At 54.4% G+C, this 27,283-nt stretch overlaps 7 protein-coding genes across 7 annotated transcripts; 2 read left to right on the top strand and 5 right to left on the bottom strand.

The window, feature by feature from the left end:
* Positions 1-5,384: 5,384 nt before the first annotated feature.
* LTHEOB_2863 (Glycosyltransferase family 5) lies at positions 5,385-6,252 on the bottom strand (the record flags this gene model as incomplete). The annotated part of the gene is made up of 2 exons (XM_035511722.1): positions 5,385-6,065; positions 6,226-6,252. 2 exons carry the CDS (start codon positions 6,250-6,252, stop codon positions 5,385-5,387), a joined length of 708 nt encoding a protein of 235 aa, XP_035363589.1.
* A 2,549-nt stretch (positions 6,253-8,801) lies between these two features.
* LTHEOB_2862 (uncharacterized protein) lies at positions 8,802-9,642 on the bottom strand (the record flags this gene model as incomplete). Its single annotated transcript, XM_035511721.1, has 3 exons — positions 8,802-9,020; positions 9,098-9,296; positions 9,593-9,642. The coding sequence occupies 3 exons, from the start codon at positions 9,640-9,642 to the stop codon at positions 8,802-8,804; spliced, it is 468 nt and encodes a 155-aa protein (XP_035363588.1).
* A 2,973-nt stretch (positions 9,643-12,615) lies between these two features.
* LTHEOB_2861 (uncharacterized protein) lies at positions 12,616-14,001 on the top strand (the record flags this gene model as incomplete). Its single annotated transcript, XM_035511720.1, has 2 exons — positions 12,616-13,309; positions 13,364-14,001. The coding sequence occupies 2 exons, from the start codon at positions 12,616-12,618 to the stop codon at positions 13,999-14,001; spliced, it is 1,332 nt and encodes a 443-aa protein (XP_035363587.1).
* Positions 14,002-14,992: 991 nt separating this feature from the next.
* On the top strand, positions 14,993-19,015 carry LTHEOB_2860 (Wd and tetratricopeptide repeat protein; the record flags this gene model as incomplete). Its single annotated transcript, XM_035511719.1, has 5 exons — positions 14,993-15,153; positions 15,213-17,875; positions 17,927-18,279; positions 18,432-18,521; positions 18,740-19,015. The coding sequence occupies 5 exons, from the start codon at positions 14,993-14,995 to the stop codon at positions 19,013-19,015; spliced, it is 3,543 nt and encodes a 1,180-aa protein (XP_035363586.1).
* Positions 19,016-19,462: 447 nt separating this feature from the next.
* On the bottom strand, positions 19,463-21,235 carry LTHEOB_2859 (Glycoside hydrolase family 16; the record flags this gene model as incomplete). Its single annotated transcript, XM_035511717.1, has 3 exons — positions 19,463-20,635; positions 20,830-21,060; positions 21,209-21,235. 3 exons carry the CDS (start codon positions 21,233-21,235, stop codon positions 19,463-19,465), a joined length of 1,431 nt encoding a protein of 476 aa, XP_035363585.1.
* An 898-nt stretch (positions 21,236-22,133) lies between these two features.
* Positions 22,134-24,463, bottom strand: LTHEOB_2858 (Cell cycle control protein; the record flags this gene model as incomplete). The annotated part of the gene is made up of 3 exons (XM_035511716.1): positions 22,134-22,373; positions 22,443-22,633; positions 22,681-24,463. The coding sequence occupies 3 exons, from the start codon at positions 24,461-24,463 to the stop codon at positions 22,134-22,136; spliced, it is 2,214 nt and encodes a 737-aa protein (XP_035363584.1).
* An 852-nt stretch (positions 24,464-25,315) lies between these two features.
* On the bottom strand, positions 25,316-27,009 carry LTHEOB_2857 (Zinc finger C2H2-type protein; the record flags this gene model as incomplete). Its single annotated transcript, XM_035511715.1, has 2 exons — positions 25,316-26,871; positions 26,928-27,009. 2 exons carry the CDS (start codon positions 27,007-27,009, stop codon positions 25,316-25,318), a joined length of 1,638 nt encoding a protein of 545 aa, XP_035363583.1.
* Positions 27,010-27,283: the final 274 nt, after the last annotated feature.

Raw genomic sequence — 27,283 nt, 5'->3', positions numbered from 1 at the left:
GAAGAGCGCTAGGCAGAGATTCAAGGTCTCTGATGAGGGACGTCAGTTGCGCAGGGGCCGATGGCAAGAGGCTTTCAAGGGCGGCAATATCACTCAGAACCGGAAGAGGAGGAAGTTCAGAGGGTAGTCCAATTGGAGGCAGCCCTGGAAGGCCTTGGCTTGGTCCGGGAAGACCAAGGGAAGGCAGTTCAAGAGACGGGATTCCAAGGCTGATCGATGGCAACCCCAGGCTCAATGATGGAAGCCCAAGACTCAGGGAAGGCAACCCAGCAGTGGGGAGGCTGAGGGGAGGCAATCCAACAGTGGGAAGACCAAGCGAAGGTAATCCAACAGTGGGAAGACCAAGTGATGGTAATTCAACACCGGGAAGACCAAGTGATGGTAATCCAACAGTGGGAAGACCAAGCGAGGGCAATCCAGCAGTTGGGAGACCAAGAGAGGGCAGGCCAGCAGTCGGGAGACCAAGGCTCGGGAGGAGAGTTTGAATAGCGGAAAGCGCTCCACCAGGGTTGGTAGGGAACAAACTCTGAAGAATATCCTCCACGTTTGACAAAAGACCGCTCGCAATAGCAGGAGCTGTTTGCAGTATACCGTCCAGAGCACTTTCGACGCCATCGAGAGCGCTTTCGATGCCACCAAGTGCGCTTGACAAGCCGGGCGCGTCGGTGGGAAGAGGAGGCAAGCTTAGTTGGAGCGACGGCAAGCCGACTGTTGGCAGGGACAGCGGCGGCACGCTCAGCGAGACACCAATGGATAACGGTAAGCTGACGCTTGGGAGAGGGAGGAGGTTGCTGACGGGTAGCGGAGGAAGAAGGTCCGTAGGCAGCGAGAGAGCTGTCGGAAGACCCCCTAAGCCGCTTGTGCCTCCAAGCAGGTTCGAAAGAGCGGACTCGAGCGGAACGTTGGTGGGCAAGTTACCCAAGAGACTTGTAGCTCCTCCGAGCAACTCGGATACCGGCAGGGACCTCAGCAACTCAGATACGGCTGACTCCAGAGGTACATTCGTCGGAAGCGGTCCAAGCAGGTCTGACAAGGCCGACTGAAGGGGTACATTGGTCGGCAAGCCTCCCAGCAAGTTCGACACCACTGATTCTAGCGGAAGGTTACTTGGCAGCGGTAATGAAAGGCTGAGAGGAAGACCCAAAGATACGCTTGGCAGCGGAAGAGAGATGCCAGGAAGAGCAGTGGCAATTCCAAGCAGCTCTGACACAAGCGACTCGGCGGCCAGGTTCGACGGTAGACTCGGAAGAGCGGTGACGACGCCCAGCAACTCCGACACAAGCGTCTCAAGCGGGGCATTAGTGGGCAGCGGGAAGGGCAGAGAAAGTCCCGGCAAAACCGAAGTGATCCCCAGAAGGTCTGAGACGATCGAATTAATTGGCAAGTCCGTAGGGAGGCTGACCGGGAGAGAAAGACTTGGAAGCGCCGTTGGAAGGCTTAGAAGCTGTGATACGAGCGAGTCCACTGCAACGTTGGTCGGGAGAGAAAGGCTTGGAAGCGCAGTTGGAAGTCCCAACAATTGCGACACAAGCGAGTCTACCGGAACGTTGGTTGGTAGGAGGCTAGGAACATTCGTGACGATGCCCAAAATCTCCGAAACAAGCGATTGGACCGGTAATCCACTAGGGAGTGCAGACGTAAGTCCCAGAAGCTCCGACACGAGCTCATTAGGCGACAAATTCGTAGGCAGGGGCAACGGAAGGGAAAGTCCGGGAAGAGCACTCGTAATACCCAAAAGCTCGGACAAGGCCGAATCCAAGGGCAAGTTAGTCGGGAGTGAGATGGGAAGAGAGACGCTGGGTAGAGGAAGGGAGACGCTGGGTAGAGGAAGAGAAACACTGGGGAGAGGAAGAGAAACACTGGGGAGAGGAAGAGAGATACTAGGTAGAGCCAAACTTGGCAATGAGAGTGACAACGAGAGACCGGGAAGCACACTGGTGATTCCAAGAATCTCCGAAACAAGTGAGTTGAGTGGCAGATTCGTAGGAAGAGCGCTTTCAAGGTTCAATAGCTCGGACACCAGCTGGCCAGGGTCTGTAGGCAATGGAAGCGGCAACGAGAGACCCGGAAGTGCGGTAGTGAGTCCAAGAAGTTCCGAGATAAGTGGGTTCAGTGGCAGATTCGTGGGAAGGGGCAGGCTGGGTAGAGCTGACGTGATCCCCAAAATCTCCGAGAGAATCGTGTTAAGAGGAAGATTCGTCGGGAGAGCAGTTCTGATGTCTAAAATTTCCGAGATCAACGAGTTGAGGGGCAGATTCGTCGGTAATGCCAGCGACAGACTTGGAAGACCAGTCAGGATCCCTAATATCTCAGATACTAGTGTGTCGGCAGGGATATTTGTCGGCAACGTCAGTGGCAGACTTTGTAAAGCACTCGTGATCCCCAGAAGTTCAGATACGAGTGACTGAACCGGTAGATTTGTTGGCAGCGTCAAAGGCAGACTCGGGAGAGCAGTCGTGATTCCCAAGATTTCTGAGATGAGCGTGTCAAGTGGAACATTTGTCGGCAATGACAACGGGAGACTTGGAAGAGCAGTGGCAATTCCCAGAAGCTCCGAAACGAGCGATTCGGCGAGGAGATTGGTTGGCAGTGGCAGGCTTGGAAGAGCAGTGGTGATTCCAAGAAGCTGTGAAACCACAGAATCAACCGGGACGATATTGCTCGGCAAAGGCAGCTGGGTTGGTAGCGTGAGAGGAAGTGATAGCGATAGAGGAAGCGACAGCGAGAGACCAGGCAAAAGCGATGTGATTCCGAGCAAGTTTGACACCAAAGAGTCAACAGGTACACCGGTTGGTAAGCCAGTTGGAAGAGAGAGAGGTGGTAACAAACTCGTGATTCCCAATATGTCCGACACGAGAGAGTTCAGAGGGACGTTTGTCGGTAAGCCATTCGGTAGGGTGAGTGGAATTGAAATGCTTGGTAAGGGAAGGGATAGACCAGGCAAAACCGTGGTAAGCCCCAGAACATCCGAGATTATCTCGCTGAGCGGAATACCTGTAGGCAACCCATTCGGAAGAGAGAGGGGGATTGTAAGACTTGGCAGTAGAGTCTGAACGCCGAGCAAGTCTGAGATTACCGAGTCCAAAGGAATGTTCGTTGGCAGACCGCTCGGCAGTGTCAGAGGGAGAGTGAGACTTGGCAGCGCCAAAGAGATGGAAGGGGTTGGCAACGGTAGAGACAGCGACGGCAAGGCGGAGGTGATTCCGAGGAGTTGGGAAACCAACGAGTCTACTGGTAGATTTGTCGGTAGGCCATTGGGAAGAGTAATCGGAAGGCTGAGGCTCGGCAAGACACCAGATAGGAGTGAATCCAGGGGAACATTGGTTGGAAGCGGCAGTGACAGAGAAAGGCCAGGCAACACTGATGTGATTCCAAGGATCTGAGAGACCAGAGATTCTACTGGAATACTCGTTGCGAGTGGTGGCAATGCTGTAGTAATTCCAAGCACCTGGGAAATTAACGAATCTACTGGAATATTCGTCGGAAGTGGCAATACTGAAGTAATTCCAAGAATCTGAGAGACCAGAGATTCTACGGGAATGCTGGTTGCGAGCGGTGGCAATGCCGTGGTAATACCCAGGATCTGCGAAAGGAGAGTATCAACCGGGAGATTGGTTGGCAAAGACGGCAACCCCGTTAGCAGTTGGGACACGAGTGAGTCGACAGGGAGGTTCGTAGGCAGAGATTGCAGCGCCGAGGTAATTCCCAGAAGTTGGGATACCAGAGATTCAACAGGGATATTCGTGGGTAACGCGGAAGTAATCCCAAGAATTTCCGAAACAAGCGAATTGACGGGAAGATTTGTGGGCAAAGATTGCAACGCGCTAGTAATTCCCAAAAGCTGTGAGACGAGCGAATTGACGGGGAGATCGGTGGGCAAAGGCGGCAACGCGCTAGTGATTCCCAAAAGCTGCGAGACAAGCGAATCGACCGGAAGATTGGTAGGCAACGCCGAAGTGACTCCCAGAAGCTGTGAGACGAGGGAGTTAATTGGAAGATTCGTGGGCAATGCGGTAGTGATTCCAAGAATTTGCGATACGAGAGAGTCGACCGGGACGTTCGTAGGCAGCGCCGAAGTGATTCCAAGCAGTTGCGAGATAACCGAGTCAACCGGGACGTTTGTGGGCAATGCCGTCGTAATTCCCAGAAGTTGAGATACCAGAGAGTTGACTGGGAGATTTGTGGGCAAAGACTGCAAAGCACTTGTAACCCCAAGAATTTGAGATAGTAGGGTGTCGACTGGGAGATTGGTGGGCAATGCGCTTGTAATTCCCAACAGCTGAGATACTAGAGAATCGACGGGAACATTCGTAGGTAATGCTGTGGTAATCCCTAGGATCTGTGAGACGAGCGACTGAACCGGGAGATTCGTAGGCAACGCCGAGGTAATCCCCAAGACCTGAGACAACAGGCTATCCACTGGGACGTTCGTTGGCAATGCCGAAGTAACCCCCAGAAGTTGAGATACCAAAGACTCGACTGGGACGGAAGGTAAAGCAGTCGTAATCCCAAGAATCTGGGAAACCAAAGACTGGATCGGGACATCCGTTGGAAGACCTGGCAATGCGCTGGTGATACCAAGAAGTTGAGAGACCAGAGAGTCAACTGGAACGTTGGTCGGCAATGCCGTAGTTATACCCAGTACCTGAGACAAGAGACTATTTACTGGAAGGTTTGTTGGCAACGCTGAGGTTATCCCCAAAATCTGAGACAACAGGCTTTCCACAGGAAGACTGGTCGGCAACGCCGTAGTAATACCCAAGACTTGAGACAAGAGGCTGTCCACTGGAAGATTAGTCGGCAACGCTGAGGTTATACCTAAAATCTGGGACAGGAGACTATCCACTGGAAGGCTAGTTGGCAAAGCTGAAGTTATTCCTAGAACTTGGGATAGGAGGCTATCCACTGGAATACTGGTCGGTAACGCTGAAGTTATCCCCAAGACCTGCGATAAAAGGCTTTCAATTGGAAGATTGGTTGGCAACGCTGAGGTTATTCCCAAAACTTGTGATAGAAGGCTATCCACTGGGATATTAGTTGGCAATGCTGACGTTACTCCGAGAACCTGCGATATGAGGGTGTCCAGTGGAAGCGAAAGCGATACCGAAGGAAGTGCAATTATGTTCGAAACGAGTGTGGAAATTAACGGCGGCGGCAGGATACTCGTCAGACCTCCAATCTGCGAAAGTGCTGAAGATAGCTGCGGGCCCAGCGATTCGAGCGGGATAGAAATCGGAGGCTGGGTGATAGTTGGTAGAGTAAGAGATGGCACGCTGAGCGAGGGTCCAGTAACCCCAGGCAGGGTAGGCGTCGGAAGTGTGAGTGACGGTATGTTGATCGAAAGGGAAAGTGATCCGGGAATCGATGGCAAGGAGATTGACGGACTAGATAGCAGAGGCCCAGATGGCAGGGAAACTGAGGGTAGCAAACTTGATAATAGTGATGAAAGTGAAATCGAAAGTGAAGCCAAGGGAAGTGAAGCCGATGGTAGCGAAGGCGATGGCAGTGAGAGTGATGGTAGTGAAGCCGATGGCAGTGAAAGTGGTGGCAGCGAAGCCGAAAGCGAAGCTAAGGAAAGCGAAGCTGAGGGAAGCGAAAGAGAAACTGCCAATGAGAGCGACGGCTGCGGAAGTGATATTCCTGAAATTGTTGGCAGCGAGACGGATGGCAGTGGGATCGACGACAAAGAAATAGATAGAAGTGAGCCCGACGGCAGCAAAGATGGTCCCGAAACAGACGGCAACGATACAGATGGCTGTGAAACGGATGGAAGCGGTATTGACGGCACCGAGACCGATAGCTGCGACAGCGACAGGAGTGTGCCGAAGGAAGCAGACTGGGACAAAGAAATAGGCGGTAACGAAACGGTAGGTGCGGAGATTGACGGCACCGTAACTGACAGCGAGACCGAAGGCAAGGAAAGTGACGGCAAAGAAGGCGATGGCACAGAAAGCGATGGTGCCGACAACGAAGGCACTGAAAGTGACGGCAAAGAAAGTGAAGGCACCGAAAGCGACGGTGCCGAGAGCGATGGCAGAGTCAGGCTCCCTGATGATGGCGATCCGCTGCTCGAGGATTGTTCAGGCACCAAGGCGCTCGGAATCATGCTTGGAATAATCACCACCTGAGAACTAGACCCTGGCAACAGACTTGAAGGGTTCGGCGAACTCAACCCAGGAATGGAAATTCCAATGGATATACCGGCGGACAGAGACACAGACGCACCCAACTGTGGGTTGGAGCTGGGGGCATTGGGTCCTGAGGGACTGAGTGTCGTGACTGGCTGCGAGAAGCCTGGTGAAGTCGAGGCGGATGACAGCAAGAGCGTAGAGCCTGCCGAGACAGTACCGATGCTTGGAGATGCGAGTGACTGAATCGAACTTGGGCTTGTGCCGAATAATACGGAAGAGAGGCTGGATATGATTCCTTGTGATGAAAGCCCTGGCAGAGAGCTGAGAGATGCAACACTTGGTGCCGCGGAAGACAGGATACTTGAAGGAATTCCAGAACCAGATCCGACAGATCCAGCACTAATGCTTATCGAGCTGAACCCGCTCGGCGATAATGATTGCTGGACACTGCTTAGAAGCGCGGTACCGCCCGAAATTACGCTGCTAATGACGGACGACAGGGGACTAGCACTCGATCCGGAGATAATGGTTGAGAAGCCTGATGGGATGGATTGCGCGCCACTCTGAGAGAAGCTGGGCAGCGAAGATGGTCCGGAAAGTACGCTTGAGAAGCCGCTGCTGATTGAAACGAAGCTGCTTGCCGAAAGAGTGGGCGAACTAACCGGCAGGCCGCTGACAGAAAGGCTGTTCGACAGTAATGACCTCGATACAACGTTCGACGAGACACTGCTACCAGGAGTGTTGCTACTCGGCGAGGAGAACGCAGAAGCGATGCTCGATGGAGTGCTGCTCAAACCAGGATTGAGCTGTGTAACCATTGGGAGGCTGAATGACGCACCACTGGCGGTGCTAAAGATCCCAGGACTGCTGAGAGAAGGCCCTGAAGAACCGAGCGGCACACTGCTGATAGTGAGACTGTTCGATACGGCGCTGATACTTGAAATATAGCTGCTGATCGAGGACTGCACAGCACTGGGTAGGGCGCTACTGAGAGAACTTCTGCTAAGCGTAACCGATCCAGAGATAATGCTTGACGGCCCAGAAAGCACGGGTCCAGAGCTGCTCAACGAGAGAGCTCTTGAAAGGCTACTCAAGATGGAGTTAATACTGGCTTGCGAGCTGACAGCCGGCAACCCTGAAGAGCCAACAGATGGTAACCCAGAGCTAGCGGATGGCAGTCCTACGGAGGATCCCTGTGAACTCAAGGAAGAAACTCCAGGGGCAAGATTGGTTGGCAAATTCAGTAAGCTGGACCCAAGAATTACGAGGGTAGAGGATGAGGACACAGGAGATAGTGTTGATCCGAGGAGGCTGCTGGAACCGAGGGAAACCCGCGAAGTGCTGGAAAGGCTGACAACAGGGAGGCTTGAAGAGCTGAGGGTGCTGAGTCCGATTCCCAAGGAAGCGGACACGCCCAAAGAAGCAGAAACTCCAACGGCCAGGGAGGGGCTCGTGGAGCTGCTTGGACGAGCTATGATAGATGTATAGCTGCTTGGAGAAACGGATATTCCAGGGCTCGAAAGCACGCTCGAAAGACTGGATAACACATTCGAGCTGAGCGTTGGCTGCTGGACTGAAATCCTGCTTGTCGTCGGGAGAAGACCACTCGGGCTCACAGAGAGGGTAGCACTCGGCTCTAAAGTCGGTAAGGAGCCAACGGAGCTCAACAGTCTACTGAGACTGGTTGTGTCGATCAAAGAACTGCCGATTGAGCTCCCGACACTGGAAACAAGAGCTGTAGGGATTGGCAAGCTGTTGACCAATTCGCTTAGGCTCGAAATAATGACTGAAAACAGGTCTTGGGAACTGGTCAAGCTGGCCGTGCTGGGTCCAATGTTGGATGGGAGTGTCGTTGGCAAGGACAGGGCACTAGAGAGATCCGACGGATTAATTGTTAACTCAAATCCCTCGGTACTAGCCGTCGGGTTAATGGTTAACTCAAATCCCTCGGTACTCGCCGACGGGTTGATGGTTAACTCAAATCCTTCGGTACTGGCTGACTGGTCAATGGTTATCTCGAATCCTTCGGTGCTGGCTGATGGGTCAATGGTAATCTCGAAACCCTCGGTACTAAGCGATGGGTCAATGGTTATCTCAAACCCCTCAGTACTGGTCGACGGTTCAATGGTTATCTCAAATCCCTCGGTACTGGTTGGCGGGAGAATAGTTATCTCAAACCCCTCGGTACTGATCGTAGGGAGTGAAATTTCGGTTGAGATTGAAGCACTCGTTTCGCCAATAATGATGCTGAAATTTTCGAGCGAATTGCTGGATGCAGTCGATACGCTTTCTTGCAACGACAAATCGCTTGACGATTCTGTCGGTACACCTTCCAGCGAGGTTTCACTGATGCTGTCCGTTGCAGATTCATTAGAGGTCGGCAGTTCTTCGTTGGTCGACGGGAATAAATTCGTCACTGCCGGTGGAAGCTCGTTGTTTGAAGTGGTTTGCGACGGAAATAAAGCAGATATAGCCGGTGGGAGCTCAGTCATACCCGACGGGAAGACGTTCGTCTCCGCCGAGGAGAGCTCGCTGGACGATGAAGTTGAAACATCAGTCCTCGTGGATGAAGTCTCACTACTACGTGACGGGAATAGGGCAGTGACTGCCGGTGGAAGCTGTCTGGAGGTCGATGTTGACACACGAGTACTGGTCGATGAACGCGTGCTCTCATTCGGCGGAGCCAAATGACTCTCCACAGGTGGAATCTGGGCAACAGTCGACGATGACGTAGCAGTCGAGGAGGTTGAAGACCTTGTAGACGATGTCGTGGAAGTCGAGGTTGATGATGACGTAGAACTTGAGGATGATCGCACGCTGGACGAAACCTTGGAGGATGTCGTAGATGACGACCTCGAAGTTGTAGAGGACGACGTTGAAGAAGATGATCTAGAACTTGAGGATGACGACGTCGAAGTCGTAGAAGATCTTGTTGATGAAGACGTCGAGGTCGGGGGTGGTCTCACGCTAGAAGTTGAAGACCGCTCCACGGTAGTTAAAATTTCAGATGGTTTCACGCCGCTAGATGAAACCTCAGAAACAGTCGTAGATGACGACGTAGAAGATGACGGTACGGACCAAGGCAGTTGAGATACGGTGAGTTCATCCTCAGAGAAGCTGAACGTAAAATCGGATGAGTCGTCGCTCGCGGAAAAGATTGAGGAGCTAGGAAATGGGAGACGTGTGGGTAGAATCGAAATAGAAGGCGGAAAAGTTGCGCTTGGGAGAATGAAGGTCGCGTTTGGAAGCGTCGAAGAACCGGTAGGGGGCGGAGACTGCGTACCCTCCGGTCTTTTCGTAACTATTGTCCGATACGATGTGACGTGGGTTATGGTAGTACCGGTAACGGTGGTATCGACAAGCGTTGGGGCGTTAGTGATAGGGATGGTAAGACCGGGAAAGACAGCTAGTTCGGTTGCTCGCCGCACGAACGTGTCGACAACGATGGGTTGCAGCAATACTCTGGCTTGAACGTCGATCTGAAGAATTCGGTAAGGGCGAATGTCTTCATCTTGGCGGGGCCGGAGGGCGGCGGCGGCCACGAGTGGCACCAACAAGCCTCCAGCGAGGCCCCGTAAGATCATCGCCACCTGCTATTAGCACCAGTCCAATCAAAAGTTACCTACAGATGTTGGATCAGAAACGACAGGATATTCCAACGAAAGCGGAAAGCCGAAGGATTGACAAAAACGAAAGGACGGGTGTGCGCTGGAGGAGCAACCCAAGAGTTCCGGTACGAGTGGAGCCGGACAAGGCTCGTCGTCCAGGGGAATTGGCAGGATTTTACATCTTAACACAACGGCTTTGTGACTTCACGGTTAGCGAGAAATGCGATCTTCAAAACAATGCAGTGTACATTGGCATGGCATGGCCAGATGAGCTGTGTTTACAAACGAGAAGGCGATGTCGGGGGGTCAGGCTCCTTCACGGCGGTTTGGGACGAGCCATAGTCATTTTGGGATGGATTTCCCACGATGCGGAATGCAGGCAAAAAGGCAAGAAGGCGATGGAGAAATGATGTACAATCATTGTCCACTACGCACGTCGTTCATTGGAGAATCAATGGGCAGCGTTCCCTCGTCGGTTAAGATGCCGTGGGAAGTGGCGAGACACGGACGGATGGGTTGGATGCAGAGTGGAGAGGCAGCGGGCAGCGTTGTCGTCGTGTGCAAGGAAAAGCAGCCCCACGTGTCTTAGCGAGCTTGGCAGAGATTCCCGGGCAGTTGTGCGGGCGGGTGCTCCCGCACCTTCTTCCCTTTCTGGTTCGAGTCGGCCCACTTGCCTCTTTGCCGTCCATCCCTTCGCTCATCGCGGGCATTCTTACCAACCCATTGGCTTCTACTTTGTCGGCATGTTTACTTTCAATTGAGTTCCGGACCACGAGTGGCACGGACATGTCGCCTGTTTTCCACCCTTATTATGTATTTAACAATTCCATTGAGGAATAGCTTTGTACTACGCTCGACTTTCCGTACCGCAGCCTGTTTGTACTACAGTGAGCTTCTGGTACCACAATCGGCTGCAGAAGAATTTTCTAGTTCCCCAGTTGAACCCAGCCAGCATTCTACGCCCTACTTCGAAAATCCATGGGGATGCTTTTAGGAAGTCCTAACATTTAGACTTATTTCTGCGTGTCTGATTCAGCTACCTATGTAGGGAAAGTTCAGTATTTACACGGGACGACAAAGGGCATACTGATCTTCTCCATCTCACTCTGTTGCAATCTTTACTGATCCACTGCAGTCCAGGGGGCTTACACACCATCACTCCTGGATCTATCGCAGCTCAGCGGAATGCATGGGTATCTCCGTCCGCATATCCGAGCGGTTTGTTAAAAGCTAGGGCTTCACAGTCAATTAAAAGTCCCTGTCGCTACACTTGCAATTTCTACTTTCTTCGTTGGGATTCCTCCATGTGAGAAAAGTCCTGTTTATTTCATAATTCTTTCCACGCCACTCAACTCCCCACCGCACATCCGGTGTAAAAAAGCCTTGAACACAAGGAATATATTCAGCATACAGCTCGAGAAGCTTGCCCGAGTACTTGTGAGTGACTTCTGACGAAACTTACATTAGATTCTCTTCACCCATTACGGTGAGTCAAGTTTTGGGGTATGTAGCGATGACTTCGCAGCTATCAGCGGCCTATTTTATTCCCCAGAAGCGTCTGGTAAGCATTCTTTACGTGTGAAGGCTCTTATTCTGTTCCTTTCATGGCTTTAGCATTGGCACTTTTTGCACGACACTGGGCAGAAGAACGGTGAGTGAGCTACGTGGCGATATGTCCGATGAAGAGACATCAGCTTTGTGGGGGGCAGTGCGTGTAGGCAGGTGCGGGCGCGTCAAACCCGGCACTGAGTCGCACGGTCGCCCGTTGGGGCAAGAGCATTTTTCTGGGGTGTATAAAAGGAAAAGGCCACCATTCCTTGTAACGCCGGGGAACAGGCCGGTTTGCCGTGAGCCGCCTTTGATGTAGCACGGCATCGTGGTCTAGTGATAGGTCACCATGTCGCCAACCGAAAGGCGCTGTAGGAGCTGGAACCGAGTGGTAACCCTTGTGGAGGTCACGTAACAGGGCTATATCCGGGTGCGAGTGGTTAGCTCCTACATTCAAGTCCATTGGTCCTTGGTTCGATTCAAGGTGCGCACCCAATGGCCATTTTTTTTCCCTGTTGCTTCTTTGGGATATCAACTTCTCCCCAATGCGCACCACTACCGCGAGACCGGCGCTACTAACGCTGCTTGGATCCCATCGCGGCACTCCTTATCTTTCTAGCTTCCGACAATATTATTACTGTGCGGTTGCTGTTCGCGCATCGCGATAGCGGGTGAGGTGATATCTTCCTGGAGAGGATGTGTGGTGAGGTCGGGGCAGGGTGACATCGTGAATGGCGTGCCACATGAATTGGTAACTACTCACTACCTGCTATCGATATTTCATGCTAAAATCTGGACGTGTACAGCAATATGATGATTACGGGCGCAATATCTGAAAGGCATTTCTGCAACAGATATCCTTTTTAGTCAGTCGGTCTGAAGTTTTGGCAACCTCACCTCGCTGGTGGAACTCGACCATGGGCTGGGAACAAGGCATTCTCCATCTGTGTTGAGACGCAAGTGACATGACTCCGTGATCAGAGAGACCTCGATCCTAGTAGCTCACAGAGGCCATGAAAGTGAAGAAGCACGTCGCGTTCACATGTCAACAGGGCCTGTCGCGAGGATGCATCGTATGGCGGGCTTCCCTCTTGCTCACGACCTCACTTCGCTGGTCTTTCCGCAGTTTCCAATTAAAATTTGTGGCCGCTGGGAACCCGGCAGCTGCCTTCCTAAATCGGGTTGCGAGCTACCTTGCTGCCTTCTAACTCCCGATCGGCCATTCCTCTTCTTCTTCTTCTTTCTCCAACGACAGCCGCAACACCACCTCACGAACGCATCGCTTTGTGCTTGCCTCGCCCAAACTCTGTCGGTGTAATACGTGCAGCATGCCTGGCACTGCATCATACTCACCCTCCGAGACGCAGCTCACCGTCTCGGTCGCCAACTACCCTCACTATTCAGTCAAGATTGCCGCTGAACCCGACCTCACCGTCCGCATTTACGAGTACCAGGATGTTTACGCACCGCCAGGACGGCTTCCTCCTATCAAGAGCGTTACCGACTACGCTGTTTCAAGGACAATCATGCGTGCCAGCTCTGAACCTTTCGACGCGATGCTCCAAGGCGGCTGGATGGAATCAAGGACTACCATCGTGGAGCTGAAGGAGAATGACTGGATCATGAGCTTAGCCATGGAGATCTGGTTTCGCGCTTTTCATGGTGTGCCCATGACGGAGGAGTGCTACAAAGCGGATGTTGCGGTGGTTTGGAGTCTTGTCCGAGCTGGAAACATGTGGAAGCTGAAGAGGGAGGGCCTGATCAAATGGTTCAGTGATTGGTTCAAAGAATGCTGGGAGAGGAATAAGGGAAAGGACTTGGGCAAATCAATGGGCGGCATGGGCGGCATGGGCGGCCGGGGCGCCAAGCTGGCGCAGGTCATTCTGTATCCGTGCTGGGCTTTCGACCATGCGCCGGGATTTGCGGCAGCGACGAAATGGCTTGTCTACAACTCTGCATCGCACATTACCGAATTCAATCCAACCAAGCACCGGGACCTGCACCTTCCCAAGCGTATCATCCGTAAGTTAATTTGTTTTTGGTATTAAAATTCGACCTGTTCTAATAATAGTACAGAACAGCTCAACGCCGCGAGAGGCCGTCTTAAGGCCGTGATGCACGACATACTGTGGACTCCAATCGAGCGCCCGCTCAAGTACGCCACTTGTGACTGCAAGGAGATTACGCTTTTTCTGTACCAGAAAGCTTTACTTGACGTCAGCGTGTGGCCGCTCGAGCGCACCTTCTCACACACGAGTATTACAGGTCTTCTTGGCCGGCTGGAGGCTTTCAAATACAAGTCCGAACACAAGCCTTGCTCCAGCTGCGAGATCCGCTGCGAAGAAGTAGTCAAGAATACCATACGCGAGGTGTCGGGATACTTCGATGGTCTTTGTCTCGTCTGCATGGCCTTGACTGAACCCGGTGCACCTCACGATGCAGATTGGTACTACTGGAACCATGATAAAATCAAGGATTGGGACAGGGGCTGCCGCGGCCGTGGAGTTAAGCATGGCCAACCTACCTGGTTCTACTCGTATATGAGCGCAACCTACCACAAAGACGCGCGCGAGAACTGGTACAAACTACGTCGCTTTGACCACGAGCCCAACGTCTTTGGTACCGACATCTTTGATGACGACTTCTCTGCCACCGGCTTCTCTGCTCCCGACTTCGCTGCTCCCGACTTCGCTGCTACCAGCTTCTATGGCTAAAGTTACGTTGCCTTTGTCTCGGAAAGGTATCCAGAGTTCAGCATAACCAATCTTGAAGAAGAACAAGGCTTCGCTGCTTCAAAATGAAAACGGTAGAGGCAAAAAAGAAGAAAGTTACTGTGCGTGCAATGATAACAAGGAGTCGGCAATGGTTGAAGGTTCATGGCTATTGAGTCTGCGTCAAAGAGATTTCATTAGAGTGCGATCAGATGACACTGGCTGGGTAGTGATATTGCAGAAAGGGTGCAATCTCTGGAATGCAGATATGAAAGGTTCTTTCGACACACGATGTAGTTTTTCTTTGTGCGACAGGGCGGTTGACGAGCGTTACTACCATGTCTTAGCTGGAGGTGCACTCCCGTAGCGGCGGAGCGCAGCGGAGGGAACGCACCATGACTCGCATTGACTGATACCTATCAGGGCAGTGCCTGCTAGCTTTATTTTCACGTGTTGACGCGCATGGGACGGACGGATGGACGGGAAGGATGATGAAAATGACGGAAGAAAATATGCCGAGTCATGATTTGCGGAGTGTCAAGTTGAGTGATGATAGATGCTCACCTGGCGCAGACCAGCGGTGAGAGGCGGATTTGAGTGCAGGAGTGAGGGCTCGTCGGGTGCGTCGGGTGCAGAATCGAAGGGCGGGCCCGCATGGCTCTTATCGATAAGAATCGGCGGCCTGGAGGCGTTGCGTCAGTTGCTCGCACCCTCTTCCTCGCCTGCGCCTGCGACCCTCTTGTGCTTGCTCGCTCCGTCAGCTCCACCGTCCGCCGTCTGCAAAAGATCCAGCTCGCCGGTGCGCCTAGCGATGCGTCTCCAGCACCGCGACACCAATTTCCTTCCGGATTGAGCTTCCGCGCCACTCCAACGAGCTCCAGACCGTTCGACCGAGCGACGCTTCCGCCACTGGCTCGTCACTCCGCGCCGATCACCAAGCCGCCCTTGTTCTTGCCTTCGATTTGCATTCCGCGCCGCTGTGCGCCGCTCCAGCATGAAGTACCCTCTCTACAGCAAGCTGCTCAATCGCGAGCTGGGTCTACGCGACACCAAGTACGAACGCGTGCACGACATCTACGGCGACAAGCAATGGATCCGCGATCTAGACATTGTCAACGAGCTCTCGGGCCATTCGGGCTGCGTCAACGCCCTTTGGTGAGAACACCTCCCCCAAGCCAGTCGACCCCGCCTTGCTGACGTTTGATTCCTCATAGTTGGTCCAAATCCGGCCAGCTGCTGGCCTCGGGCTCGGATGACCAGCACGTCAACATCCATTCCTACATGCCCCAGTCTCCCGATAAGCAATTCGACTTCACCACGACCATATCCACCGGACACCGCGCCAACATTTTCTCCGTCAAGTTCATGCCCTTCACCAATGACCGTACAATCGTGACCGCTGCCGGAGACGCCGAAGTGCGCATCTTCGATATCGAATATGCTGGAAGCTCCACCGTTCCTTCTGCGCCGTCGAACACTTCTGGTCGTGCTAGGGGATTGAACACGGTATATGATGGTGTACGCTACCTCAGCGATAACTCTGCGAATTGCAAGGTCTTCCGTTCGCACAGCGATAGGGTCAAGAGAATTGTCACTGAATCCTCGCCCTGGCTCTTCTTGACATGCTCCGAAGATGGCGAAGTGCGGCAGTGGGATATCCGCCAACCTGCGTCCAACTATCCGGGATCTAGCTCATTGGCCAGGCGCACCTCCAACGACGATAACGTTCCACCACCTCTTATCTCCTACAAGCGCTACCACCTCGATCTGAATACGATCTCATGCTCGCCCAGTCAGCCGCATTACATTGCGCTAGGAGGTGCTCACCTACACTGCTTTTTGCACGATCGGCGTATGACTGGCCGTGACAAGCTTCGTGAGAGGGGCGCCCCTCTCTCTCCGGGAAAGCTCTCCGAGCACGACAATGAGATGATGAGGCAGGCTACTCAATGCGTTCGGAAGTTTGCACCGAACGGTCAGAAGCGTATGAAGCGTACAGACAGCGGCCACATCACGGCCTGCAAGATCAGTGACCATAATCCGAATGAAATGATCGTGAGTTGGTCGGGAGAGTTAATTTACAGCTTTGATCTTATTCACAGCCCCGACGTTGCTGAGCAAGAAGATGAGACCACGCCGAAGTCTACTAGGGCTAGCAGCAGGGCGAAGGAGTCAAAGGACCGCAAGAGGAAGAGGGCTAGGACGGGCGTTTCTCAGGAGAGTACAGAACGAGCTGGATCGAGACCGCGAACTGGCGATGGTTCGGCTGAAGAGGACGAGGAAATGTCGCTCATGGTCCACTATGAGAACGGACAGCGCGAAGAGATTCCCATCGATCCTCCTCATGCACGCAGCCCCATCTCAGAAGCTCGTGAGGCTGTCCTTCCCGAGGCTCAGAAGCAAAGCTTCCGCATCGCCAAGAATGTAGTTGCCATGCGCAAGAACCTCTTCACGCTGGGAAATCGCGGTTCTACTTCAGACTCCGACCCTACCGGCTACGCCGTTCCCTTGACGACAGTCCTTGGCTATGCTGCTGCCTTCTTACCGCAGATGGACGAGATCTCTCGCGACTGGCGCTATCCGGTCAATCCTTTGGATGTTGACGTGAGGTTCCAGAACAATCTGCGAGAGAGACGCGGATCGGCCAGGCGCTTTGTTCAGGCCGCAGGAACGTTGTCCAGAGTTCTTGGTGGAAGGCTACGCACAGCTGGCGGTAACACAAGTACCGCCCTGGCTAACTTCGAGAAGATCGTCCCGGCCCCTCGTGAAGCCAATGAGATACCCCGCCACGAACACTTTGGATACGACTTCCTGAAGGCTATTCTACTTTGGTTGGATAGTGGCGTTGGAGCAGTACTAGAAGGGTTCACTAGGCCTTCGGATGTGACTCGCACTCACCCTCGTTACCCTGTCCCTAGAGACTCCGGCATCGATGCCATCGATGAGGTTCTTATTCCTTATCTGCTGGAGCTGGCCAGTGAAACACCAATCCTCAACATTGAAAGCTCTCCTTTCGAGACAGACCAAAACCGTGTCGTCTTCCCCACTGAGAAAGCAGCTGTCATTGCGTTCGCACAGGCACTCAAGATACCCTTTGCAGATCTATCGAGCGCGGTTGTCCCAGTTTCCCAAAGCGCTGAAGGCGGTAGCTCTGCTCCTGAGGCTATCGGAGCGCAAGACCGGAAGGCTGCTCTCAGGTTCTGGGGATTCAAGGTTGGTAGGGGTGTTCTAATGAATGCCGGCCAGAATGTCGACTTTGCATTCGTAGACCGCGCTTTCGGTGGTCTGGGAAGGGGCGATATGAACATCCGACAAGACGAAGCCAGAATTCGCAGGGCTTGGCAGACGATCGACCCTGATGAAGATGAGGGGGTTGTGGAAAGCGCGCGTCTTGTCCGCCGCACCAGAGATTCAGCTTCTGGAAACGAAGGAACTGCGGATGGTGGCGAGACAATGGAGAGCGACGGTGAGCAGTTGGCTCTGGAGGAGCTTACCGAGATCATCACTGAGCATCGCGATGACGATGAGGACGATGACGATGATGATGCGGGCGATGACGGTGATGACTCGGAAGATGACAGCGAGGAAGATGATGACGATGACGACGACGAACCTACTAGCATTCTCTTCCGTTCTGCTTTCGAGCGTTCGAGGTTGAAAGAGAAAGTTGAGGTCGACAAGCCATGCTTACCGCACACTCGCCAGTACCGTGGTCACTGTAATGTGAAGACCGTCAAAGATGTCAACTTCTTTGGCTTGGAGGATGAGTACGTCGTCAGCGGTAGTGACTCAGGTCACTTCTTCATCTGGGACAAGAAGACTATGCAGATCGTCAACATTCTCGAAGGCGACGGAGAGGTTGTCAATGTGGTTCAAGGTAATGCAAATCCTCTTTCCCCTTTTATTTTGATACTTCTAACTGGTTTAGGTCATCCCTACGAGCCAATGATTGCTGTATCTGGCATCGATCATACCGTCAAAATCTTCAGTCCCGACGCTCGCGCTCGCCGCAACGCCCGCCTTGGCATTGGCGTAACCCCCGGTGACGCTTCGCAATTCTCGTCCATCTCTTTCGGTCGCCTACGCCGTGCTCGCCCTTCTCGTTCCCAGCCACCTGCCGATGAGGTCGATACCACCACCGTCCCCGAAGGCGATGAAGACGAAGATGAGCGCGCCACACGCAACGGACTCGCAAGTCGCCGCCGTATGCATGATGAATATCGCATCACGTCCGAGAATGATGTCAACCGCGCTGGTGGAAGCCGAGAGAACTACATCACCGTGAGTATCCGTCGTTTGCCAGACACCGCCTACATTTTCTTTGTCTGTATCACAGACGCCCTCGGCCTGCGCTTGAGGCACGCCTAAGAGCCGTCTTTCGTCAACTCATTTCTTTCATCAACAAGGAGAGACACTGATCTACGTCTCCACAGCGCGGAATGCTGGCCGAGCTGGCCCAACGCTTCTACATGAACCCGGACGGCGACGACGATGATGTCGAGGGTGGTCCGCACCAGATAATTGTCAGTGAAGAAAACTGCACGGTGATGTGAAGGAGAGGCTCGAGCTTGCACAGGGCGAAGTCAGAGAAAAGGAACATAAACTCGAAAGTCGGACAAAAAATGCTATACCCTCCTTCATTTCCTCTTTTTGGCATCCATAAGCACTTCCGTTTTTCCTTTCCGTTTATTTGGTTCACGACGTCTACACTGATCTGGATGTCGTTCTTTCTTTCCCACAGGGTCGCACCGCTTCTGAAAGGATCCTCAGGATCGCTCTACGCAACGTCGGATACCGCCTCCTGCCTGGTCCCACGGGGCTCAAGCTCGAATTGAGCGGACCCACCAACGGAATCTGGACGCGTCGTCTCCGTCTCGGCCAGGCGGACAGGAGACTGCTGCGCGTGCTGCACTGGCACTCCGGCGAGAGGCTCAGGCGTAGGCTGGGCGCTGCCAGGCCGCGGGTGCAGTTCACTACTAGGGATCTGGACGAGATCATTTTTGGCTTGGCTAACTGATTGGTTTGGCTTTATTTGCTTGCTCTCGTGAATTCGGGTTCAAGGGTGTTTACAGGGCCGGGATTTTCATGGCGGCGGCTTCTTCTTCATCTTCCCCTCTCTTTCCGGGGAGTTTCGAGGGCTAGCATCTGGTGGTGGCGGTTGGCTTAGATACATACAGATCGGAGGACAGCGATGATGATTCAGATCAATGAAATTTTTGTTTTTTTTTTCAAGCTGGGCTCGATGCTGGGTTGCTGGAAGTATAGTATTATGATAGCTTGGGTTAGTCCAGGGAAATGTGCTGTTCAGCGGTCATCACGCATTGATTTACAAGCAGCTGCACGGTTTCCAAAACCTTCGATTCTGTCTCTGACCGTTCATGATACAGCGCCGTCCAAAGCCGTCTGACCCGATCATACAATCTAATAGAAAATCACGGTATCACGAATTTCCCCCTCCCTCTATCTACTCCTTACCAACAAGCACACCCTTCTCGTACAATCCAACAACCAGCACGACGCCCTCCTTCGTGTCCCTCGCCGCGGTGGTGCTCGCGCCGAACTCGGTTCCGACATACACCTCCTTCCAGCCAGGCACGCCGGTCTGCTCGTCAAAGACCAGCTCGCCGACCCAGCTGGGCGGCGTCTTGTCGTAGTCGACAGCGCAGCGCTCCAGCAGCGCCTTTTCTTCCTCGGCCATGACGATCTCAACCGTCTTCTTGGCCGTCGCGTCCGCGATATCGTCCATCAGCGGCTTTTGCTCCTCGTCATCGCCGAGCTTCTTCTCAACCTCTTGCTCGGCGGCCTGCTCGGCGGCCAGAGCGATGGCCTGCGCCTTGGCGCGCAGCTGCAGGCACGAGGCGCGGAAGGCGACGGTGGCGGTCAGCGCGCCGGGCCGGGGGTGGCCGCCGGCGAGGAGGCGGCCCTGGGCGTCGACGGAGAGGTTGTCGAGGAGGGCCGGGGCGGGGACGTCGGTTTTGTGGGTTAGGGAGACGGTGCCGTCTTCGGTGGCGTTGGTGGAGAGGTCGAAGAGCTTCAGGCTGTGGCCGTTGGTCGAGGCGACGGCCAGGGTCGTGCTGTTGAGCAGCGCGACGCCGTTGGCGAAGGGGATGCCGCTGGCGACGGTCTTGACATTCACGTCTTCAGGGCCGAGGGCCAGGGGGATCCTGTTGCCGTCCTCGTCTTCCTGAGCAGCGGGCAGCTCGGTGGGGAGCGTGATCTGCACGACGTTGCCGAGCGGCAGCGCGGCGTACGTCTCGAGCTTATTCAGGATGAAGCGCTCGCGCGCGCGGAAGCCGTGGTCGTTGGTCAGCAGGAAGCTGGTCGCGTTGAGGGCGTGGATGCTGTTCGGCGTCCACACGGCCGACGGGTGCGCCACGGTCGCGCGGTGCTGCGCCGACGCCCGCCCGAATCCGCCCCACGGGACGTAGTCGAAGACCTCGATCGTCGGGCCGGTGGACGCGTGATTGACGATGTAGAGGGTGGACGAGTCCGAGTGGTACTCGATGCCCAGCGGGTGGAAGTCGGCGCCCGCGCGCCCGCCGAAGCCTTCGAGCGCGAGCGGCTGCGGGAAGGCGGTCGGGTCGCTGTAGAACCATTGGAAGATGGCGCCCGGTTGCGAGGGGTCGATGAAGGTGCCCTGGTGGAGAGAGAGATTGGTGTGTGAGCGTTTTTGGTTCATTTCCTCGTTTATACGGTCTCGTCCCCCTCGGCAGTGCGATATCATAGCCAATTGCTTGCAATTAAGCTTAAAATTCGCAAATTCATTGGCCTCCTTTCTTTCTCATTCTGACTTCTCCGTCCGAAGGGCAATTGGGGGTTGAGTTATCTCACCATGACTGTATTCCACGCATCGCGCTGCGGGTCGCAGCTCAGGATCGCAACGCCCTGGTCCTCGAGCACGATGACATCCTCGCAGTTCTTGAGGATGTCCTGGTGCTTGATCTGCTGCTCCTTGAAGGTCGTGACGCTCTGCAGGGTCGCGACGTCCGCCGTGACGAGCTTGAGCGTGTCGACGCGCCACGACAGCTCCGGCCAGAGGAGGGCGACGCCGCCGCCGAGGGCCTGTTGTGCGGTCCAACGTCAGCGCTTGTTCTTCTCAAAGGGGCCCAATTCGTCGAGGAGCAATCGCGGTGGCATGACCGCAACGAACGGGGCGCCGTGTGAGCTGTAGTTCGGTCACCGACGGGGTGGAAAGACGCGTGGAACCTACCACTGCAGGAAGAATCTTGCCCAACATTGCTGATGCTTCTGCAGCTTTCTTAGGGCAAAGCCAGCAGTATAAGGAGGGAGAAGGGAATAGAGGACACGAGGACAAACATGGCGGGGCAGCCGATCAGTGCGTTTAAGTACGTTAGAGGGAGCTCTGACGGTGGGGATCTGCACATGGTAGCAACCTCCGTTGTTCCCGGTGGCTGATTCAGAGAGGTCACTGACGCGGGGAAAGCCAAGGACCCATGAACTTAATACCAGGCTCTCTTATCAGTAGTTGCATCATCCGAGGTCCATTACTCATGATGCACGTGGAATGCGGAAAGAATGTTGTCCGAGCAAAGGTATCTCTGAATTAATTTCTACTGCTCTGCACGCTAGCGTTAGCTTCTAGAAGCCGGCGCTCGCTTCCACGGAGCTCTGAACCCTGAAACCCGCCTCAGCTCTTCATCGCCCTCGCCCCACCGCCCTATCAGCGCCCGGCAATTTCCCTAATTCCACCACTCATCGCTAAACGACCAATTTGCTTCCTTCAGCCCTGTACTTTTTTACACGAAACTCCTCATATCCCATATATTTACAAGTAATCGCTAGCCCTCGCCCGGCTCTTGCCTGCGTCTTCTCTCCTTGCCGGGCTTCCGCTCCGGCTTCTGCTTCTGCTCCTTGACACGCTGGCAGACGGACTCCTGCGCCTTCCACTACTAGCTTTCGCCCTAGGTGGTGGCGAAGCCTCCACCGAGCTAGTGTTCCGTCTGCGTGAGTATCGGTCATCTTTGCCGCCGCCACGGGAGCTCCTGTCGTCGCGGCTGACTGGAGACCTGCGTCTCGGCGGCGGCGACCGGCTCGGGCTCCGCGAAGGGGATGTGCTGTATCGACGGCCCTTGCCCTTGGGCGCAGGGCTACGCGAACGCGAAGAGTAGCTCGGACTACGGTTCCTGCGGCGAGGCGGGCTGCGCGAACGAGACGCAGAGGGGCTGCGACCCTTGCGTGCTGTGCGCGGAGGGGTGGGCGAACGTGACAGCGAGTCCCTCGTGCGCCCGTTCCTCTTTGGCGACGGAGAACGAGACATCGATGACGTGGCTCGTCTGCGTCGGGGCGGCGGGGATCGTGAAACCGAGCCACTGTACGAGCGGTCCGTACGGCGACGAGCGGGAGTGGGCGACCGGCTGCGAGAGACAGACTCTGAATAGCTCCTGTCGCGCCTACGGCGAGGCGGGGGAGTATACGACTCCGACCTTGACCGACTCCTTCCACGAGGGCTTCTCGACCGAGACTGTGAGTAGCTGTCCCTGCGTCTCCGTGACCTGGATGGCGACCGCGACCTTGAATAAGACCTTGACCGAGAGCTGTAGCTCGAGTAGCTTGAGTATGACGAAGCGCTTTCCGAGTCGCTTTCCGGCTCCGGCAAAGCTGGAGGAGGGGCTGGCTTCGGCATGTTCTTGAGATACTCGCGCATGTCTTCCGTGAGCATACCCATTCCGATGGCCGTGAAGAAGTTGATGGCAAATCTGGTGTTCCTGCTCTCGTCCTTGGGGAAAATGCCGTCGAAGTAGGGTTGCAGAACGTCCTCTTTCATACGCTCGGCAAGCTTCTTCATGCCCATGGACTGAGCCAAATCCTCAAAGAGGATCTTAATGAAGATACGGCTCGACGAAGTAGTATCGTTCTCGTTCAGGCGAATAGCTGACAATACGTGCCAACCAATGGCATCGCTGGCAAGAAGGTGGCCGCAGAACTGCGCGATAATACGCAGACGGTTGGTCTCGTATCGATGGATCGTGTTGTAGTACTTGATGAAAGACTCTTCAAACAGGTCCCTCCAAAGCCTGTTCAGCTTGGCGAAACGCTCGCCGATGAGACCATAGAACTTGTCGTACGTGCGCTCTTGGGATGCGCACTCCACAATCATCGACGGAAGTTCGCTTTCGTAGCCTGCTGGTAGGTTGATTTTCATCAACTTGTGACAACACTCTTCGAATCCACCACTCGACTTGATGGTGAGGTAGATGGTCCTGCGAAGGTTGACGAGATCGGTGTTCGTCTGGTCCTTAATTTCGAGCTCGCGATCTTTCTTCTCCTCTTCCTCGTCTGAACTGTCGTCCGATTCATATTCATCGTCATCATCGCTTCCCTCGGCCTCGCCCAAAATCTCAGCCTTCAGTTGCTTGTAGGCATCTTCGTGCTCCTGCCACTCCGAATCGAACTTGAAGATGTTGAGGCCATCCTGCACTTCCAGCTCATCATCAAGGCCAATCTTGTGCGTAATCTGGTCCTCCTCTTCAACCAAATCCAGCTCCTCCCGAACGGAGGGGTTGTCCTTGTACTTGTCCTTCCTAACCTGAAACAGAACCTCAACCATGTACTGCGTCCGCTTGTCGATGTCGGCCTCGTGGAGAATGTTCCGGAACTGGTCAAAGACAGCCAGGGCAATAGGCTGTGACATTTCCTCCAGATGCTGGCCAACCTCCCTCGTCAACCCCACCGCAATCTCGACACTGTCGTCCGTCGGCTTGTGGAGCAGCAGGAGGAGAATCTGAGCAGCCAGCATCTCATGCACAACCTGCTGATTGACAAGATGGGCGAGGAAAGTTGTTGAGGACAGACAGACGGCCTTGTCGTTGCGCTTGAAAGCCTTCCTGAACTGCACGACCAATCTGGTGACAAGCAGCTCGCCGACCTGCGGAAGCTTCGTGTTGACGATGGCTGCCATAGCAGCGTAGATCGGCGTGAATGGCAGAGAAGCAGCTTGGGCCTTCATGATACTCCGGCAAAACAGGCCACGTCCACGGATCAGGTTCTCGTTGAACAGTTCCGGCACGATGAACTTGATGTTGGACACGTTGACCTTGTTGATCAAACCGTTGATCGACTTCTTGAGGGCCTCCCACGCCATACGCTGGTACTCCTTGCTGGTCTTATCCGTGATCTGGGCCTGCAGCGCGCGCAGCCTGGCGGGCGGAATGTAGGTGCCTCCGGAACGCATGTTGAGCAGCTTTTCGTACTCAGCCTTGGCGGCGGCCTGCTTCTGCTCCTCAGTCACCGGCTTTGGCGGCGACGGCTGTCTGGCGCGGAATTCCAGGTCGCGCTGGCGGTCGCGTGTTCGGTCGTCATCGCGGCGATCGGGGGATATGGTACGCGACCGTCCCCGCGGAGGGGAGCGGTAGCGCCTGGGGGATGGCGAGCGCGACGGAGGCGAGCGCTTCCTCGGGCGTTCGGGCTCGGGCGACGGAATGCGGACGGCGGATTCGATCTCCATGGTTGTTGGAGTTGATGTCGCGACGGGGGAGAATTGAGCGGGCTCTTCGCGAGGAGACTGACGTCGAGCCACAGCCACAAATGTGTAGCTGAGCGGATGACGGCAGGCGCACGGCGGGAGGCGACCGAATCCGCTGAGGGGCGAGTCGGAAGATTCAAGGAGGGCGGATAGATGGCGACTGCAGCTGATAGTGGCAGGCACGCAAGCAGGCAAAAGTCGCAGCGCGCGGCAAAACGATCCGCCGTCAAAGCTCCAGCCACAAATGTGGTCTGTGCGCAACGCCTGCTATGCTCCACATGCTTCACTTTTTGCTTTTGCTTTTCATGACTGCATTAAGTGGTCTTGTTCAAATGCTTGAACCCGATATGACCAAGTAAAAGGTTTTGAGGCCGTTCAATACTTCTCGCACCAGCGTGGCAGAGACAATTGAAGCAAAAGTAGCTTGATGCGTTCCTTACATATGATTGTTTGTAGTGTCTACGCCGACGCTAACAAATTCCTTTACAGCCAGTATAGCAAGGAGAAGCCCGGTGAAATCGTGTGCCAGAACACATGAGCAATAAAAAAAAACTATAAGAGACCAGAAAGAGCCCCATCCCGATAGTGCACCAGCCGCAAAATTACCTCCCATTCTCTTAAAGATTTCAGCAAGCCCTCGGAAGATCCGAGGAGGGTATCGATACAACCAAACCATTTACTTTTTGCCTCTTTCAACATTAGTCTCATGCGTCTCTTGCAGCCCAGCCTCTTTTGTTTTTCTCAAGTCCGATACGCAGCAACCTGCATTCATGACGTCTCATAACGTCGCTGCAGTCTGTCTGGAACATCCGCAATCTGGTCGGAGTCCACCATCTACTGGCTCTGGTCATGGAGGTAGTTCCAGACAGCATTGTACACTTCGCCGTGCTGTGGCTCATCACTGAGTCCAGCTGCGTGAACGTTCACCGGTGGTCCGGCATTGAAGATTCCAGCTCTGCGATCCAGCTCTTGCTGTGCTTGTATATCTTCTTCGTCCCACTCGTAGTGTGCTCCCATTGGCTGTCCCATAACTTCATCCAGACCGCCAATCCAGAAGTTTCCGCCTTCGTCGGCGGCGCGTTCTTTGATAGCTTCCACCGCCTCTGTACCATCCATGCCATGCACCGCTTCCAAATGGACCTGAAGATCGTAGTCGCGGTAAAAGCGGTTCTCGCAATCATCAAACAAGCAAGTAATTCTGCGACCAGTGGCGTCGTTGTAGTCGATACCAGTGAGACGGGTTGCCATCGGGACCTTTGCTTCGCGGGAGCGGGACTTCTTCGGTGCGTTGGGGTCTTTTGCTGGCTTCTTCTTCTTTCGGGTGGCCTTCATGCCGAGATGTTGCGTTTGAATGTGCTCTTCCAGGTTACCTTTGGAAGAGAAACCGCGTCCGCAGCCTTCGCCATTCCACTCCTTGATGTGATCCTTCTTACTGCTGCTCATGTCCGTCTCACCGCAAATCCATTTGTCGGCGTCCTCGTGAGCATGCCTGATGTGCATATTAAGGTTCCCTTGCCTCGTAAAGCTGGACTCACAATCGGGATAAGGACAAGGGAACTTCTTCTTGCGGTCCGCCAGGGTGAGGCCGCTATGAAAGAGTTCGATATGCGCCTCGAGTTGCTTCCAGGTGGACACAACAAGGTCACAGTGTTCGCACGTGGGAGGATGTGCTTCCTTGACGTGGACCTGCAGGGCTGTGTAAGTCGGAAAGCCGGGTGAGCTCTCGAATGGGTTGTCAGGATCAGTGGCACATTGAGTACAGTAGTGCTTGATTCCCCCATGAACACGTCCTTCGTGAGCCTTCAGACTTGAAGGAGAGTCGTAGGCCTGATCGCAGGGCTTGCCAGTGTCTGGATCAATGTGCGGGCATTGGTATTTCTTCTGGCCCAGGTGGGCCGAACGAATGTGCTTCTGCAAAGTAGAATGTTTGCGGAAAACCTCGCGGCAAGGAGGGTAGTCGGTGCAGTGGAATTTGCTTTCGTGGGCTTCAGTGTGTCTCTTCAACCGGGTTGCATTTGCAAACGTCTTGTCACAGCCCGGCCAATTGCAAACATGCTCTCGAACATTCTCGTGCTCATCCCTGACATGGCGATTCAGGTGCGTCTGGCGAATGAAGGTCTTGTCGCATCCATCGTATGTGCAGGAGAAGGGACGTTCGTTGTTATGCGATCGGAGGTGTTCCTCGAGGCGACATGGGCGATTGAAAGACCTTCCGCAGCCATCCACAGTGCAGTGATATTTGTTCGGTCGGAAGGGCTTCTTCTTGGGCTGGGACGGCGCCGGAGATGGCGGAGTGTCGGCGGTCGCAGCATCATCGTCTACTGTAGAAGTCCTGTCGGAGGCGGATTGCGAATAGCTCGAGGCTGCGTCAGACTCTTGTGGTGTAGGATCTGCTGGGCCTGTTAGTGACGTCTTCGGCGACACGCGCACCATCGAAATTGCTGACCTTGACGAGCCTTCTTAGACTGAGGCAGTGGGGTGCCAGAAGGCGGAGCTGCCCTCTTGCGCAGTGTCAGAGTCTCAGCCATGGCGACCGCGACGACAATTCCAGCACCTCTAGCAGTGAGAAGGGGAAGAAAGGTGTCGCGGAGGTGAGCCGTCGCCCGTTGTGCCTAGAAAAATTGGGCGGTGTGGAGCGGCAAAATTCGAAATCTTGGCGCGCTAGTGAATTCTTGACGCGGCTCCCGTCAAGTCGCGCTTTCTCTTTCACCTGTCGACGGCTGCGCGCCCCGATCTCCCAAGCTCCACCTGCCACCTCGAACGCCTCCGCGTTCTGTCGCTGCCTTTCACGAACACCCCTCT

This window comes from Lasiodiplodia theobromae, assembly GCF_012971845.1.
Source record: "Lasiodiplodia theobromae strain AM2As chromosome Unknown scaffold_7, whole genome shotgun sequence".
Lineage (NCBI taxonomy): Eukaryota > Fungi > Ascomycota > Dothideomycetes > Botryosphaeriales > Botryosphaeriaceae > Lasiodiplodia > Lasiodiplodia theobromae.
The sequence above is the reverse complement of the archived record's forward strand: the minus strand, read 5'-3'. Positions and strand labels throughout refer to the sequence as shown.